Source organism: Bubalus kerabau, chromosome 10, assembly GCF_029407905.1.
Source record: "Bubalus kerabau isolate K-KA32 ecotype Philippines breed swamp buffalo chromosome 10, PCC_UOA_SB_1v2, whole genome shotgun sequence".
NCBI classification, from domain to species: domain Eukaryota; kingdom Metazoa; phylum Chordata; class Mammalia; order Artiodactyla; family Bovidae; genus Bubalus; species Bubalus kerabau.
Window position 1 is genome coordinate 81,362,666 of NC_073633.1, and position 14,959 is coordinate 81,377,624.

At 40.4% G+C, this 14,959-nt stretch overlaps 1 protein-coding gene across 5 annotated transcripts in view; it reads right to left on the minus strand.

Moving 5' to 3' along the window:
• Window positions 1-14,959, minus strand: part of ESR2 (estrogen receptor 2) — a 61,044-nt gene that overhangs the window by 14,084 nt on the left and 32,001 nt on the right. For 3 of the 5 annotated variants that reach the window (XM_055538317.1, XM_055538316.1, XM_055538320.1), the window contains 2 exons: window positions 13,289-13,427; window positions 6,847-6,980 (listed from right to left, as the gene is read on the minus strand). In XM_055538317.1, coding sequence (XP_055394292.1) covers window positions 6,847-6,980; window positions 13,289-13,427 — 273 coding nt within the window. Of the gene's footprint in view, window positions 1-5,102; window positions 6,497-6,846; window positions 6,981-13,288; window positions 13,428-14,959 lie in introns of those variants that run through there. The other 2 variants (XM_055538319.1, XM_055538318.1) reach the window with 2 other exon arrangements.

The window sequence follows — 14,959 nt, forward strand, 5'->3', positions numbered from 1 at the left end:
TATCATCTGCAGAACCTCTTTATTCCTTTGCATGGATCCATATTTACGTCTGGTATCATTTTCCTCCTGCTTGAAAGACTTCCACTAATATTCTAGTGCTAGTGATGAATACTTTGAGTTTTTGTATGTCTGACAATATTTTTATTTATTTTTAGTTTTTATTTTGCCTTCATTTTTTTAGATTTTTCTTTTTATGTGGGCCATTTTTAAAGTTTTTATTACATTTGTTACAATATCTCTTTCGTTTTTATGTTTTGGTGTTTTGGCCGTGAGGCATGTGGGACCTTAGCTGCCTGACCAGGGATTAAACCCACACTCCCTGCACTGGAAGACGAAGTCTTAACCACTGGGCTGCCAGGGAAGTCCCCTGCCTTCGCGTTTTGAAAGGCATTCTCATTGTGTAAGGAATTCTACTTTAGTGCTCGCTTTGGCAGCATGTGTACTAAAAGGAATTCTACTTTAACAATTTTTTTCTAAAAGTACTTTGAAAACGCTGCTCCCTTGCCCCATTCATTTGCATCAGAACAGAAATTTGCTGTCATCCTCTTCTTTGTTCCTCTGTATGTAATATCTTTATTCTCTAGTTGCTTTTAAGATTCTTCTCTTTATCACTGATTTTAAGCAACTTGAACATGATGTGCCTTAGTGTGGTTTTCTTCATGTTTCCTGTTCTTGGGATACATCAAGCTTCTTGGATTTGTGTGTTTATTGTTGTCGTTCAGTCACTAAGTCATGTCCAGCTCTTTGTGCCCCCATGGACTGCAGCACACCGGGCTTCCCTGTCCTTCACTGTATCCCCGAGTTTGCTCAAATTCATGTCCCTTGAGTCAGTGATGCTATCTAACCATCTCATCATCTGCCATCCTCTTCTCCTTTTGCCTTCAATCTTTCCCAGCATGGGGTCTTTTCCAATGAGTCAGCTCTTTGCATCAGGTGGCCAAAGTATTGGAGCTTCAACTTCAGCTTCGGTCTTTCCAATGAATATTCAGAAAATCAATCCAACTGATTTTCCTTTAGGAAAAGGAAATCCTAGTGTGTTTATAATTTTCATTAAATTTTGAAAAATTTCAACCATTGTTTCTTCAAGTATTTTTTTACCCCTCTGCTTTCAGGGACTCCAAATTCATGTACATTAGTAACTGTAGTTGTCCCACAGCTTCCTAATAATCTGTTCATTTTTAAAAACTTTTCTTCTTTCCATTCTTTTTTGATAGTTTCTATTGCTATTGCTTAACATCCACTATTTTTTTCTTCTGCTATGCCTAATCGGATGTGAAAGTGAAAGTCGCTCAGTCATGTCTGACTCTTTGTGACCCCATGGACTATACAGTCCATGGAATTCTCCAGGCCAGAATACTGGAGTGGGTAGCCTTTCCCTTCTCCAGGGGATCTTCCTAGGATGTAAATCCATCTAAACATACTTTTCACATTTAGAAATTCAGTTTGAGTGTGTTTCATATTTTCTATGTCTCTTCTAACCTGTTCATGCTTTCCTCTTTCTGGTGATTCTTGCCCTGTCCTTGGTTAGTATTGCAATAAGCACAAAACTGATATTCAGCTAAAGACCTGAAGGGGACACTCTGCAGATTTTGAAAGTCTCTCTGGCCAGCTTTTTCCTCTCTAGTACTCCTCAGAAATAAGGAATATAGTTATACTAATTGTTTTAATGTCCTTGTCGACTAATTTTATCATCTGCATCATCTGGCATCTTTTCCAGTTATTGTCATTTCCCTCATTTTAGGTCATATTTTCTGCTTCTTTGCATGCCTGCCAACATTTGATTGATTTACCCTGTTAGGTGTTGTATATTCTTCTATTCCTTTAAATTGTCTGGAGCTTTATTCTTGGGTGCACTTAAGTTACTTGGCAATAGTTTGATCCTTCAGACCTGTTTTTAAGTTTCATTTGGTAGGACCAGAGCAGCCTTTATTCTAGGGCTCGTGTTACCTCACTACTGAAACAACACCTTTCTGAGTACTACAGCCAACATCCAGTAGAGCTCAAGGTTTTTCCCTGTAGCTGGTGAGAACATGAACTATTCCTGGCCCTCTGTGAACTTCCAGGGGTTGTTCTGCCTCCTTCTTTCTGATGATTCTTTCCCTGTCCTTAGTTATTATCATAATAAGCATGAAATTGATGTTCCGCTGAAGACCTAACCCTAACCCTCTGCAGATCTCGAAAGCCTCTCTGGCCAGTTCTCTCCTCCCCAGTACTGTCTCCTGCAAATCCTAGCTGCCTTAGCCTCCCCAAACTCACAACTCTGTCCCTCAGTTCAGGAAGACCCCTGGTGTCCACTTGGGTTACTTCTCCCTGTGTTACAACCTGAAAACTGGCTCTAGGCAGTAAACTGGTCGATCAAAGGACTCATTTTGTGTCTCTTCTCTTGGGAATCACTGTCCTTTATGGCCTGTGTCTGTTTTATATATTCTGTAGGGTTTCTTAAATTAAAGGTGCCTAAGTGGATTCTGTCCCTGTATTTGTTTTCAAGTTCATGTTATAAATAATCAAAAGGAAAAATAGCCTGTAACTTGAAATGCTTAAAATCTAGCAAAGACCTCTCCTAACAGTGGAAATTTTCCAACAGAATGAGAACCCCATTTTCTGAACAGTAATGCTGAACAGAATAAATTCACTTTTGGGACTTTCCTGATGATCCAGAGGTTAGACTCTGTGTGTGACACAGTCTGTGTGTGACTCTGCAGGTGACACAGGTTTGATCACTGGTCAGGGAATGAAGATCCCACATGCCATGTGGCACAGCTTAAAAAAAAAAAAGAATATATTCACTTTGAAAACTGTTTTGACCACCAGGCCAAAAGAAACTTTAAAAGAAGATTTCTTAAATTTGGGTTTACTGTAAACAAATTCTACCCATTTACCACCATGAGTGATAATTACATCACATACCTGCCTCACCCTCTGTAATTCCCTCCACATGGCAGCTCCGTGAGATGCTGCACCAGGAACACCGCAGCCTTAATCTTTCCCATTTGCACAGATGATGGTTCTAGCTTCCTAACAACACAATATGATGTCTCAGAGGCTAAAATGTCTGTAAGGAGCCTCGCCAAACAGAAGCCTTTACACATCAAAGTGTTCTAACAAGAAGCAACTGCTTTCCAAGGAGCACTCTGCTACACAGAAAAGAGTCCTAAGTTATTTCTGCAAGTGAGAGAAGTCCCATAATTTGGCATTTGATAATCCTCTTGTGCCAAGGTACAAATGAACTTTCCAGGGAAATCTTCCCTTTAACAGAGACAAACAACAGCAAACATTTGAGATAATGTAAGTAGGTAGATTCAAAGACAAGATCTGAAAAAGCTGATTTCCTTCCACAATCAGTTTCAAATGTCCCACCTGGTCATTACCTATATGCACATCAACTTAATCGCTGATGTAAGCCGTGTCCTCAAATTATTCTATAGAAGGTGAATGGTAACAGTCAATGTCAAGAAGGTGATAAAAGCCCCAAAACATTTAGCAGTTTTCTTGACTTCCCCTACAATTTTCACTTGTGCAACGATTTACTATTTCTACTCACAAATGTTTGTTTTCTAGATATGGCATAGAGAGTGCATTGGGTGCAGGGGAAATGTCTTGTCTTATAAGTAAGGCCAGATTTAGACCCAACAAGGAAGTACCCAAAGTTGTCTTCAGGGTGTCTGAGCTTCACATGACCTTCAAATTTCTTCTTCATTCCCCACCTCCCCTCCTTCAAGACCTAACTTCCTCCCCTCAACCTGTCCCTGTACCATGATCCAGTTATCTCTCAGACAATATTTCCTGCTCAATACTAGAGTTATGTAAAGTATGACCTGTTACCAGTACACAAAGAGAGAAGTAAAAATTGAGGGTAAGCATTTGGAAACTCTTACAGCAACTGATAGAGTAATTTTAAATCAACTGAATGTAACAATAAAACACTAGGGCTTAGTACTTTTCAAAATTTTTTTTATTTTATGAAAGTAACTATCCATAGAGATTCCCTGGTACTCAGCTGCAGGGAATCTGTCTGCAATGCAAGAGACCCCAGTTTGATTCCTAGGTCAGGAAGATCCCCTGGAGAAGGGATAGGCTACTCCCTCGAGTATTCATGGGCTTCCCTGGTGGCTCAGATGGTAAAGAATCTGCTTGCAATGAAGGAGATCTGGGTTCTAACCCCGGGTTGGGAAGATCCCCTGGAGGAGGGCATGACAACCCATTCCAATATTCTTTCCTGGAGAATCCCCATGGACAGAAGAGCCTGGCGAGCTACAGTCCACAGGGTCACAAAGAGTCGGACACAACTGAGCAACTAAGCATGGCACAACTATCCATATAGAAGGATTCTTGTAAGAATCAATACTGTCAAAATGACCCAAGGCAATCCCTGTGAAATTACCAATGACATTTTTCACAGAACTGGAACAAAGAAATTCTAAAATTTATACAGAAACACAAAACACCCTAAATAACCAAAGAAATCCTGAGAAAACAAAACAAAGTTAGAGGAATCAGACTCCCTGACCTCAAACTATACTACAAAGCCACAGTAATCAAATAGTATGGTATTGACACAAAAACAGAAATGTAGATCAATGAAACAAGATAGAAAGCCCAGAAATAAACTCAGGGACTTATGGTCAATTAATCTATGGACAAAGGAGGCAAGAAAATACAATGGAGAAAAGATAGTATCTTCAATTGTGGTGCTGGAAAATTGGACAGCTACATGTAAAAAAAGGAAATTAGGACACTTTCTAACACCATTCACAAAAATAAATCTGAAATGGATCAAAGACCTAAATGTAAGGCCGGACACTATAAAACTCTTAGAGGAAAACATAAGCAGAACACATGCGTTCATGCTCAGTCATGTCCAACTCTTTGTGACTGGACTGCAGCCCACCAGGCTCCTCTGTTCATGGGACTCTCCAGACAAGAATACTGAAGTGGATTGGCATGCTTTTCTCCAGGGGATCTTCCTGACACAGGGATCGAACCTGCATCTCTCCTGTCTCCTGAATTGCAGGTGGGTTCTTTACCACTAGCACCACCTGGGAAGCCCTAAGCAGAACACTCTCTGACATAAATCCCAGAAATATCTTTTTTGATTCACCTCCTAGAGTAATGAAAATAAAAGCAAAAAATAAATTTGTTTATTTAAATTTAATTTGGGCCTAATTAAACCTAAAAGCTTCTGCACATCAAAGAATGGGAGAAAATATTTGCAAATGAAGCAACCAACAAGGGATTAATCTCCAAGATATACAAGCAGTTCATGAAGCTCAATATCAAAGAAAAACAAACAGCCCAACTGAAAAATGAACAGAAGATATAAACAGACATTTCTCCAAAGAAGACATACAGATGGCCAGAAAGCACATGAAAAGATGCTCAACATCACTAATTGTCAGAGAAATCCAAATCAAAACTACAATGAAGTTATTACCTCACACTAGTCAGAAAGGCCATCATCAAAATGTCTACAAATAATAAATGCTGGAGAGAGTGTGGAGAAAAGGAAACTCTCCTACACTGTTCTGCAAATATAAATCGCTACTGCATCTGTACTGGAGAACAGTACAGAGGTTCATTAAAAAATAAAAATAGAACTACCATATGATCCTGTAATTCCACTCCTGTGCATATATCTGGAGAAAACCATAATTCAAACAGACACATGCAACCCCAATGTTCATCGCAGCACTATTTACAATAGCCAAGACATGGAAACAACCTAGATGTCCATCTACAGATGAATGGATAAAGAAGTGGCGCACATATACAACAGACTATTACTCAGTCATTAAGAAGGATGAAATAACACCATTTACAACAACATGGATGGACCTAGAGATTATCATACTAAGTAAAGTAAGTTCAGTTCAGTTCAGTCGCTCAGTCGTGTCCGACTCTTTGCGACCCCATGAATCACAGCACACCAGGCCTCCCTGTCCATCACCAACTTCTGGAGTTTACTCAAACTCATGTCCATCAAGTTGGTGATGCCATCCAGCCATCTCATCCTCTAATCCAGAGAAAGACAAATATTATATTGCTTATATGTGAAATCTTAAAAAATTACACAAATGAACTTATTAACTCAAATCAGAAATAGAGTCACAGATGTAGAAAACAAACTTACATTATGGGGGGAGGGGGATAAATTGGGAGATTGGAATTGACATACACACTTAATGTAATCATCTCTCAATTACACAAATTCAAATCATTTATGGTGTATAAGTGTTAAATAATATCATGTTATGTCAATCGTGTGGGTACTTAGTCACTAAGTTCTGTCTGACTCTTTGTGACCCCATGGACTGCAGCCTACCAGGTTCCTCTGTCGGTGGAATTTCCGAGGCAAGAATACTGAAGCATCTTTACTTAAAAAATATATATATATTGGAGTTGCCATTTCCTACTGCAGGGAATCTTCTCGACCCATGGATCAAACCTGAGTCTCCTGCATCTCCTGCATTGTCAGGCAGATTCTTGGCCACTGAGTCACCTGGGAAGCCCAATATGTCAGTTACACCACAATAAAATAAATTAGAATGTCAAAAAAACACAAAACAATGCAAGGTAAACATTTTAAAGTTCATTTTTTCCTTTTCCGGTGGAGTGGCTTGAGCCACTTTTTAAATTACCACCAGTAATTCACCTAATGAATAATTTATATTCAAATTACCAAAAGTTAAGTACAGTTTAAATCCCTATAAATGAAACAGAGAAGTCAGAAAGAAAGCCATTTTCCCCTTTTTAAGTAAAATAAGAAATTCTGTTCTCCTCAACACCATGCCGACTCTAGAAACAGCATCTCTCCCCCATAAAACATGGCCCAGCTGTGTGGTTACTTACTGGAGTTGAGGAGGATCATGGCCTTGACACAGAGATATTCTTTGTGTTGGAGTTTTAACTCACGAAACCTTGAAGTGGTTGCCAGGAGCATGTCAAAGATTTCTAGAATTCCTTCAACACATTTCCCTTCATCCCTACAAAAGTCCATTTGGAAATGTAAGAAACATATAGCTTCAGGTAACCATTAAAAGTAAGAAGTATTTCCTTTTTAATCTCAAATTTCATCTGGCACACCCTTTAACAAGGTAGTAATGAGAGCACACCCAGAAATATGAAATTACCAGAATAATTTTTATATAAGGAAGACAGGGCATTTCCTATAAGTCCCTGAACCAAACATTTGAATAAATACTATTTAGGCAACAGTGTGCACTGGAAGCACATTTGCCTTCTACCTGTTCACCAATTGTTTTCTTAAAGGAATACCATTTCTGTCTATTATTTTCGATCTAAACTATTTCAGCCAACCCTCAAAATATGACATATTTTACTAAAAAGAGACAGTTCATGTTCTCATCAGAAGACTCTAAAGTATTGATGAGAAAAGACTGAACATTACAGAAGCAAATATTCCAAAAAGAAATAACACTTTAGAGCTTAACTCTCACATCCTGGTGGTCAGTTACAAACTGGTGGGGCAATGAACAGACATTTAAATGTAGTTTGAAAAAAAGCTACTATGACATACAAAGAAATCAAAATTATAGCAGATAGATCAGAATCAGGAAAGAAAGGTAGAAATGGAGACATGATCATTTTGTCTTGTCAAGGATTATTTTTAAGCAAAAGCTTTAGACAAACATTGGACCATATAATCAAAATTCTTTTGAGCACTCTTTATGGAAATGAACTGTATAAGTGTATTTTGAAGTAAATTACTTGAACTGCATCAAGAAAATACCAGCTTCAATTCACTCCAGCCAGACACATATTATTCCACCTCACTGCTCCCCCTGCCCAAAACGTGCATTATCATCCATCAAAGAGCTATTGTAAGTCCTTGACAAGCAAGCAGTTGGATGATTTTGTCATGAAAGTTTCATTTGCTTCTAAAAGCCTGCAGTACACAGCAAAGGGCAGCTGTGGTAAAAGTGAAATCATGAAAATTTCATTTTCAGTCTCTGGAGGAGCCCCTGAAGGGGACCTGAGATCTTCAAAGAACTGGCCAGTCCCTTCTTCTTCCTCCAGTCTCAACCCAGGTCATTTCCAGTGATGGTGGTGTTTGGAGAAAGGGCCTCTGTAGAGTTCAGTGAACTGACACCAGTGGGTGCCACCAATCTTGGTAAAGCCTTTCCTATTTGGTGCTATGATGGCCACCCACCAGTATCCTGCACATTCCTACAAACTCACTATACAAAGTTACAAGTACGCAAAGTGCACACTTTGGCAAGCAAGTGTGGTATCTTCAGCAACCAGTCTAGAATTTCTGAAAGTGTACAGTTTAAATGATAAAATATTATGCCCCTTAGAAATCACTTCTAAGGGAAAGGCCACTTTGGAGAATCAGAGCCAAAGGTACCAAAGCCTGTAGGAAAACCCCAGCCCTCCACGTGTCATCCACCCACCTCCCCTGCCCTGGCTTTTCCCAGGCAGCTTGCTGCAACTGTCCAGTAAGGACATGCATGCCCTGAACACAGCAGAGGCACAAGGAATACTTATTCACTGAATGCCCCTCAAGCCAATCACCAAATCACTCTGCCTAGGATAATGAGTTATTGGAAATTGTAATTGATGGGTTTAAGGACATTTGATACTGAGAAAAGTTAGTTTTAAAATATCTCTGGGGCCAAAAACAAAAAGTCCAACAAGTCCTGCATTGACAGTTTAGTAGTTTGGCCCTTTACTCTTCTGTGTGACTCAGAGGAGAAGTCATAGGCACACATGTGCACACACGCACACGTCCACTTCCCCAAGTAGTATACGAGGGCTCCCTTGAAATTAATCCTATTTGGCAGGAGCTGTCACCTGAGCCCAAGAACACATCCCTAAATACTGAAGTTAGCACTGTTTCCTCATTAAAATACATAGTATTTTAAGTGTAAATTCACATTTCAAAAATGGAGGGAGAACTTATATCACATGGTATCTTAAGCCCTGATGAATGCTGCAATTTACAAAAATCAGAACATATGTACCTCATAGAAAAAGAGAATTTCTAAATCCATTGTAAAGAACTAGGTCTGATTGCTTTCTCCAGCAAGTGTGATAGCCAACCATCTCATTTTGAGGGTGGGGGCGGGCAAGGTTAGAATATTTTTATTCACTTCACAGGCTGTAGAAATCAAACAAATTTTTAGAAAAGGAATATGAGAAACATAGAGGCAATAAGGTAAAATACTTTATAAAGTGACAGTCTCTCAGTCGTGCCCAACTCTTTGCGACCCCATGGACCATACAGTCCATGGAATTCTTCAGGCCAGAATACTGGAGTGGGTAGCCTTTCCCTTTTCCAGGGGATCTTCCTAACCCAGGGATCAAATCCAGGTCTCCTGCATTGCAGGCAGATTCTTTACTAACTGAGTCACAAGGGAAGCCCAAGAATACTGGAGTAGGTAGCCTATTCCTTCTAGCCTATTCCAGCAGATCTTCCTGACCCAAGAATGGAACTGGGGTCTCCTGCATTGCAGGCAGATTCTTTACCAACTGAGCTATCAGGGAAGCCCTTACTTTATAAAGGACACCCTAATTAAGGTTCTACTTTAAGATGAATTATACAGAATAGTGAGGAAGGACTTTAAAATATCAACAAGACCTATTTCATTTACCCTGTAAGTAACTATGGATTGACACTGATTTATGAGTAAGATATTAGGACAGGTTTAAAAGATTTGAATTCAACCAACTGGGTATATGAGTTGTCAATCTAGTAGGTATATGAGTTGGATATTAAAATATCAAAACAATATATCAAACAAAACCACTCATGGAAATTTACTTTTACACCCCATTAATCCACAGTGAAAGTGAAAAAGTGAAAGTCAGCCACTCGTGTCAGACTCTCTGCAACCCCATGGAGTATATAGTCCATGGAATTCTCCAGGCCAGAATACTGGAGTGGGTAGCTGTTCCTTTCTCCAGGGGATCTTCCCAACCCAGGGATCGAACCCAGCTGAGCCACCAGGGAAGAATAAGAATACTAGAGTGGGTAGCCTATCCCTTCTCCAGGGGATCTTCCTGACCCAGGAAGTGAATCAGGGTCTCCTGCATTGCAGGTCGATTTCTTACCAGCTGAGCTACCAGGGAAGCCCATTTACCCATAAACCAGTGCTAAATAAAAATAAAAGTAGTAGTTTCAAGCAGACTATTATTTGATAACAAAATAAAAATATTCCATTTGATGCCAAGGACATCTTGAAAGAGATGTCCTTTGGGGCTCACTGCTTTGTACTGACAGTACACATGTGGCTAATGAACCACAACTCGTCTACCTGTGTGAGAGGCAATGGGGTTGGGAGACACATGGGAAGGACTTTAACATTCAACTAAGGTGGAATGATCTGAGTACAAAGGGGAAATAAAAATTTAGAAGTGAAAATTCTGTGGGTCTCTTAAAGAAAATTCAATATAAAAATACCTAACATGAATGAAAACTCAGCACATTTACATTTGTCAATCCAGAACTCCATAAACATCCACTTCCTCTGACTCTGTAATAACATTTGACAGTTTTCCCTTCCCTGGTGGCTCAGCTGATGTTAAGGACACATAATGTCTTAGCATACACGATTTCTCAAATAAGTAGAAGTTCAAATTCTCTGGTAGATCTTCATGTGAATTGGGATTCTAGTGATTACCTAAAGAGCGACCTTGTTAGAAATAAGCTGAGATACCTGGATTTTTCGCTCATCCTCAGTAGGTTCAAGGTTTTTCACTGCAGAAGCCTCAACAAGAATAAAGGGAAACAGAAATTATAGTCTCAGTCTCCACAAATAAATAGGCTAATTTAGTTGTATTCACTGCTTAAATGGTCATACTACCACATAGAGGAACTCTGACAGGACAATCCACCAAAAGACAGTTACTTTCGAGTAGTGTGAAAAAGTTTTATTCACATTGCAGAAAAGATTCCCATTAGAACTCCTTTATGGTAAATAATTTGACTTTTGGAATTGTCAAAAATGTTTAAACATGCTTGAATAAGCAGCTCCTCCAGATATATACCCATTACACTAAAATATATTTATGCTGTATATATAATAGATGTACTAAGAATCTGAGACTTGAAATTCTAGACTTTACAGAGTGCTCAAAACAAGTGGAACCTGCAACAAAAAATAACAACTAGTAGACACTCAAAGAAAAATGCCTGTTCAATGTGAACGCACTTACAATTCCCAAGAACTCCTCTTCTACACTCAAATACACACAATTTCTATAAATTCTTCTCTTCTAATGTAAGTCTAATTAAAATAAATATATAAGAAAAATTACTTCTTTTTCTTCTATTACTTAACCAACAGGTAGGCCTAAAATTTATCTGGGATTTGTGTCAATTTACAATAACCTATTTACATATAGGAGTTGAACCCATACAAAAAGGCGAGTTTGTTGTATTAAAAACCAGGAGTGAAACAGTCACTGAAAATAAACTCTAAATGTGGCAACACTTTAGAAATCAACACAAAAAAGCAAACCCAGTCCCAAAGTCTGCAAATGTATTAGTTCACCAAAGGACAGAACTTCCTAGCACTAACTTCTAGGGAATTATGTGTGTATATTTGTGTGTGTGTGTGTGCGCGCGCACATGTGTGTGTATGTGCACCTTGATCTAAATTCCAAGTGGAACACATTGAATGCAGGAATGAATGACAGTGATGGTGTGACCGGGTGCTTGGCCTTTCAGCCTGCCTTGCAACATAGTATCGTGAAATGACAGCTGGAGGAATAAGTTTTTTGAAATGGCCAGAGAGTAAAATAGAGTTGTTCTAAGATAAAAGAATAAAGCAGAAAGTTACTTTGCCTTTGGCCTCCTCCTCTTTCCTCATCCAGTTCTCTATCCTGCTGAGAGGCATGTACTGTTGTTGGTAAGAGGGTGAACTTCACAGCCAGTCCCCGTGTCCATCACCATAACTGCAGACAATCTACCTAACCTCCCACTTCCATACCTGAAGGAAAGGGATGATAATGGTGCTCACCCAAAAAGGGCTACTGTGAAGATGTAATGACCTAAGACATTAGTGCTTAAGATGGTGCCTGGCACATATAGCCCAGTAAGTTAGCTATTTTGATTGCTACGGAAGGGTCTGGGCTTCCAGAACCTCCCTCTGGGCTTGCTGCTGCTAGAGCCATAGTCCATGCTCCAGCTCCTCCCAAAGGCCCTGCTCTCCACCAAAACACCTCCGTCACTTAGAACAGCGCTCTTTGTCAATGTCATCATCTCCGACAACAGGAGGAGTAGGTGCTAACACCCTGGCTATTACTTTTCATCTGAGTATGCATGGGGGTGTGCATGGGGAGCTTCTGAAGATCTAAAGAGGTAGTGCCAAGAGCTGGGGGCAGATCCTTTCCCTCCAGGCTTAGGGTCCAATGTGACTGAACACTCAACACTAGCACTTTTTCAATTCAAGGAAGACAAAAATCAATTTCCGTGGAGATTCTCAAACTGTTCAAATACAACACAAAGAAAGTGTTCTACTTTTCCTACCAAAAAGCTTCCATGTTGCTGTACATTCCAGCTTTTGCTCCATGTACAGTTCACTGAGTCAATTAAAAAGTGGTTTCTTTTCCACGCCATCTTCAAAAGAAAACTAAATACAAGAAAATTGCAGAGGGAGGAGGGTTCAGGATGGGGAACACAGGTATACCTGTGGCGGATTCATTTCGATATTTGGCAAAACTAATATTGTAAAGTTTAAAAATAAAATAAAATTAAAAAAAATAAATGCAAGAAATTATAGCATTAGCCCTATCATTCCCCAGTTTCCATCAACTTTCATCTGGTTTTAATAACCATTCCTTCCACTGCTTTGCCCAAAATGCTATATAATGTGTGTCGTTAGAGTTAAAGCATGTAAAAATAAACTTGATAGATTTATAAGAATTTTACCACCAGTCCAGATAGCTGGAGATGTAAATGGCCCCTACTAGTGGAAAGAACAGCAGGACAGCTTAAAAATTAAAACCCCAAAATGGATTTTTTGTAATGCAGGAAAGCCTAAGGTGAGCTTCACACCGAGTGCCCACACACCCTCAGGACACAGGCCCTTGTGTGGTCTGGCCAGTGAGCGCTACTGCATCGCAGGGAAGAATGAGTCACGGAACAATGAATCATTGCACTCAGGCTTCCCAGGTTCTTGACCCAGTGAAGGAGCCTACGACCTTCTCCTCCTCCTACGTGCCCTTTCAGGAGTGAGGTTTTCATTGCAGAACTCAGGACTCTGTTCCCACTTCACTTGGCACTTCACTCACGTTGGAGAAGAAATACAAAGAATTTGTGTCTCACCTGTCCAGAACGAGGTCTGGAGCAAAGATGAGCTTGCCGGGGTGGTCGATGGAGCGCCACATCAGCCCCACCATGAGCACCTCCAACCAGCAGCTCTCCAAGAGCCGCACTTGGTCGTACAGGCTGAGCTCCACGAAGCCTGGGGAAAGCAAGAGGCTGTGAGCATACCTGCCCTCCTCCTCAGCTCCCTGATTCCATTAAAAAAAAAAAAAAAAAAAAAAAAGCAAGTTTTGAAAAGCTAAGAAAACACAAATCACCCAGAGTGCAGGGGAAATCAATATTTTAAAGATGTGGTTAATAGCTGGTGAGGAAGAAAATCCTGAATTCAGAGTGAGTAACTCACAATTTCTAGTCTCAAATACCTTCTAGAGAGAAATGTACATCATTCATAATTTCCAAAGGATTATTAGCTGGGCTTATACAGCTCCCAGACACATGCTAGGGAAGAAGACAAAGCTGGCACTGACCTTTGTTAGTTATATCCCAGTAATCCCTCTGCACTACCGAGAAAGATAGAGTTCAGACACCAGCCAGAGGGGCTGCCTGTCTGGCCCAGCCCATGATGGGGGCAGGAGGAGTTAAGGGGACAGGATAGTGGGGGTGATGGGTAGGGGGCTTGCCGAGAAAACAGGACCAGCTCCTGCAGAAAGTCAAAGTTCCAGCTGAAAGAGTTTCTCCAATCGTTTACCATTTCCCATCTAGTATTAGAATCATTCTTCTGAGTGGGTGCACTTGTTTCTGGGCTATTCTATGCTGAAGAACACACATAACAACAGAAACAGGTCCCTAAGGGAAAACTTCAGAAGCAGAGATCACTGGGGCTTCCTCCAAAAGTCATGATAAGAGGAAGAAGCCGTATAACATAAATATAGTCAACAAACAAATGACCTTGGAGTGCAATAGACTTTGGTTAGAACCCCTGCTCAGCCTCATCCCAGCTAGTTACTTAATCTTCTTTTAAATCTACAGAAAAAATGGGGGCAACAATGCCTACCTCTGAGAATTTCCTAGAGGTAAGCTCTCTCATCATCCTCATTTTAAGGATGAAGACACGATGGCACAGAGAACATCTGTGGTTCAACTCTTTGAACAATTATAACAGAAATCTGAACAAAGGAGAACTGAATGGAAAGATGGATAAATCCTTTCCAAAGCCACATCCTACACACTCAGTTCACATTCCTGGTATGTGTACACATTCCAACCTCACCCACAGTTACAGACAATAAGCCTGCCCAAGGAAGATCAAGCTTTTCATACTTATAGGTCTTCAACAAAGCCAAGGCTAGGTGATAGACTAAAATTTTTTTGGTGGGGGCTAGACAATGGCAATGAAGAAGAAGGCAATGGCACCCCACTCCAGTACTCTTGCCTGGAAAATCCCATGGACGGAGGAGCCTGGAAGGCTGCAGTCATGGGGTCGCTGAGGGTCGGGCACGACTGAGTGACTTCCCTTTCACTTTTCACTGTCATGCATTGGAGAAGGAAATGGCAACCCACTCCAGAATTCTTGCCTGGAGAATCCCAGGGATGGCGGAGCCTGGTGGGCTGCCATCTATGGGGTCGCACAGAGTCGGACACAACTGAAGCGACTTAGCAGACAATGACTATGCTAGCTGATAAAGTGGGGGAAAAAATTCCACAACTTCAGACTATGCCTAAGCTTTCAGA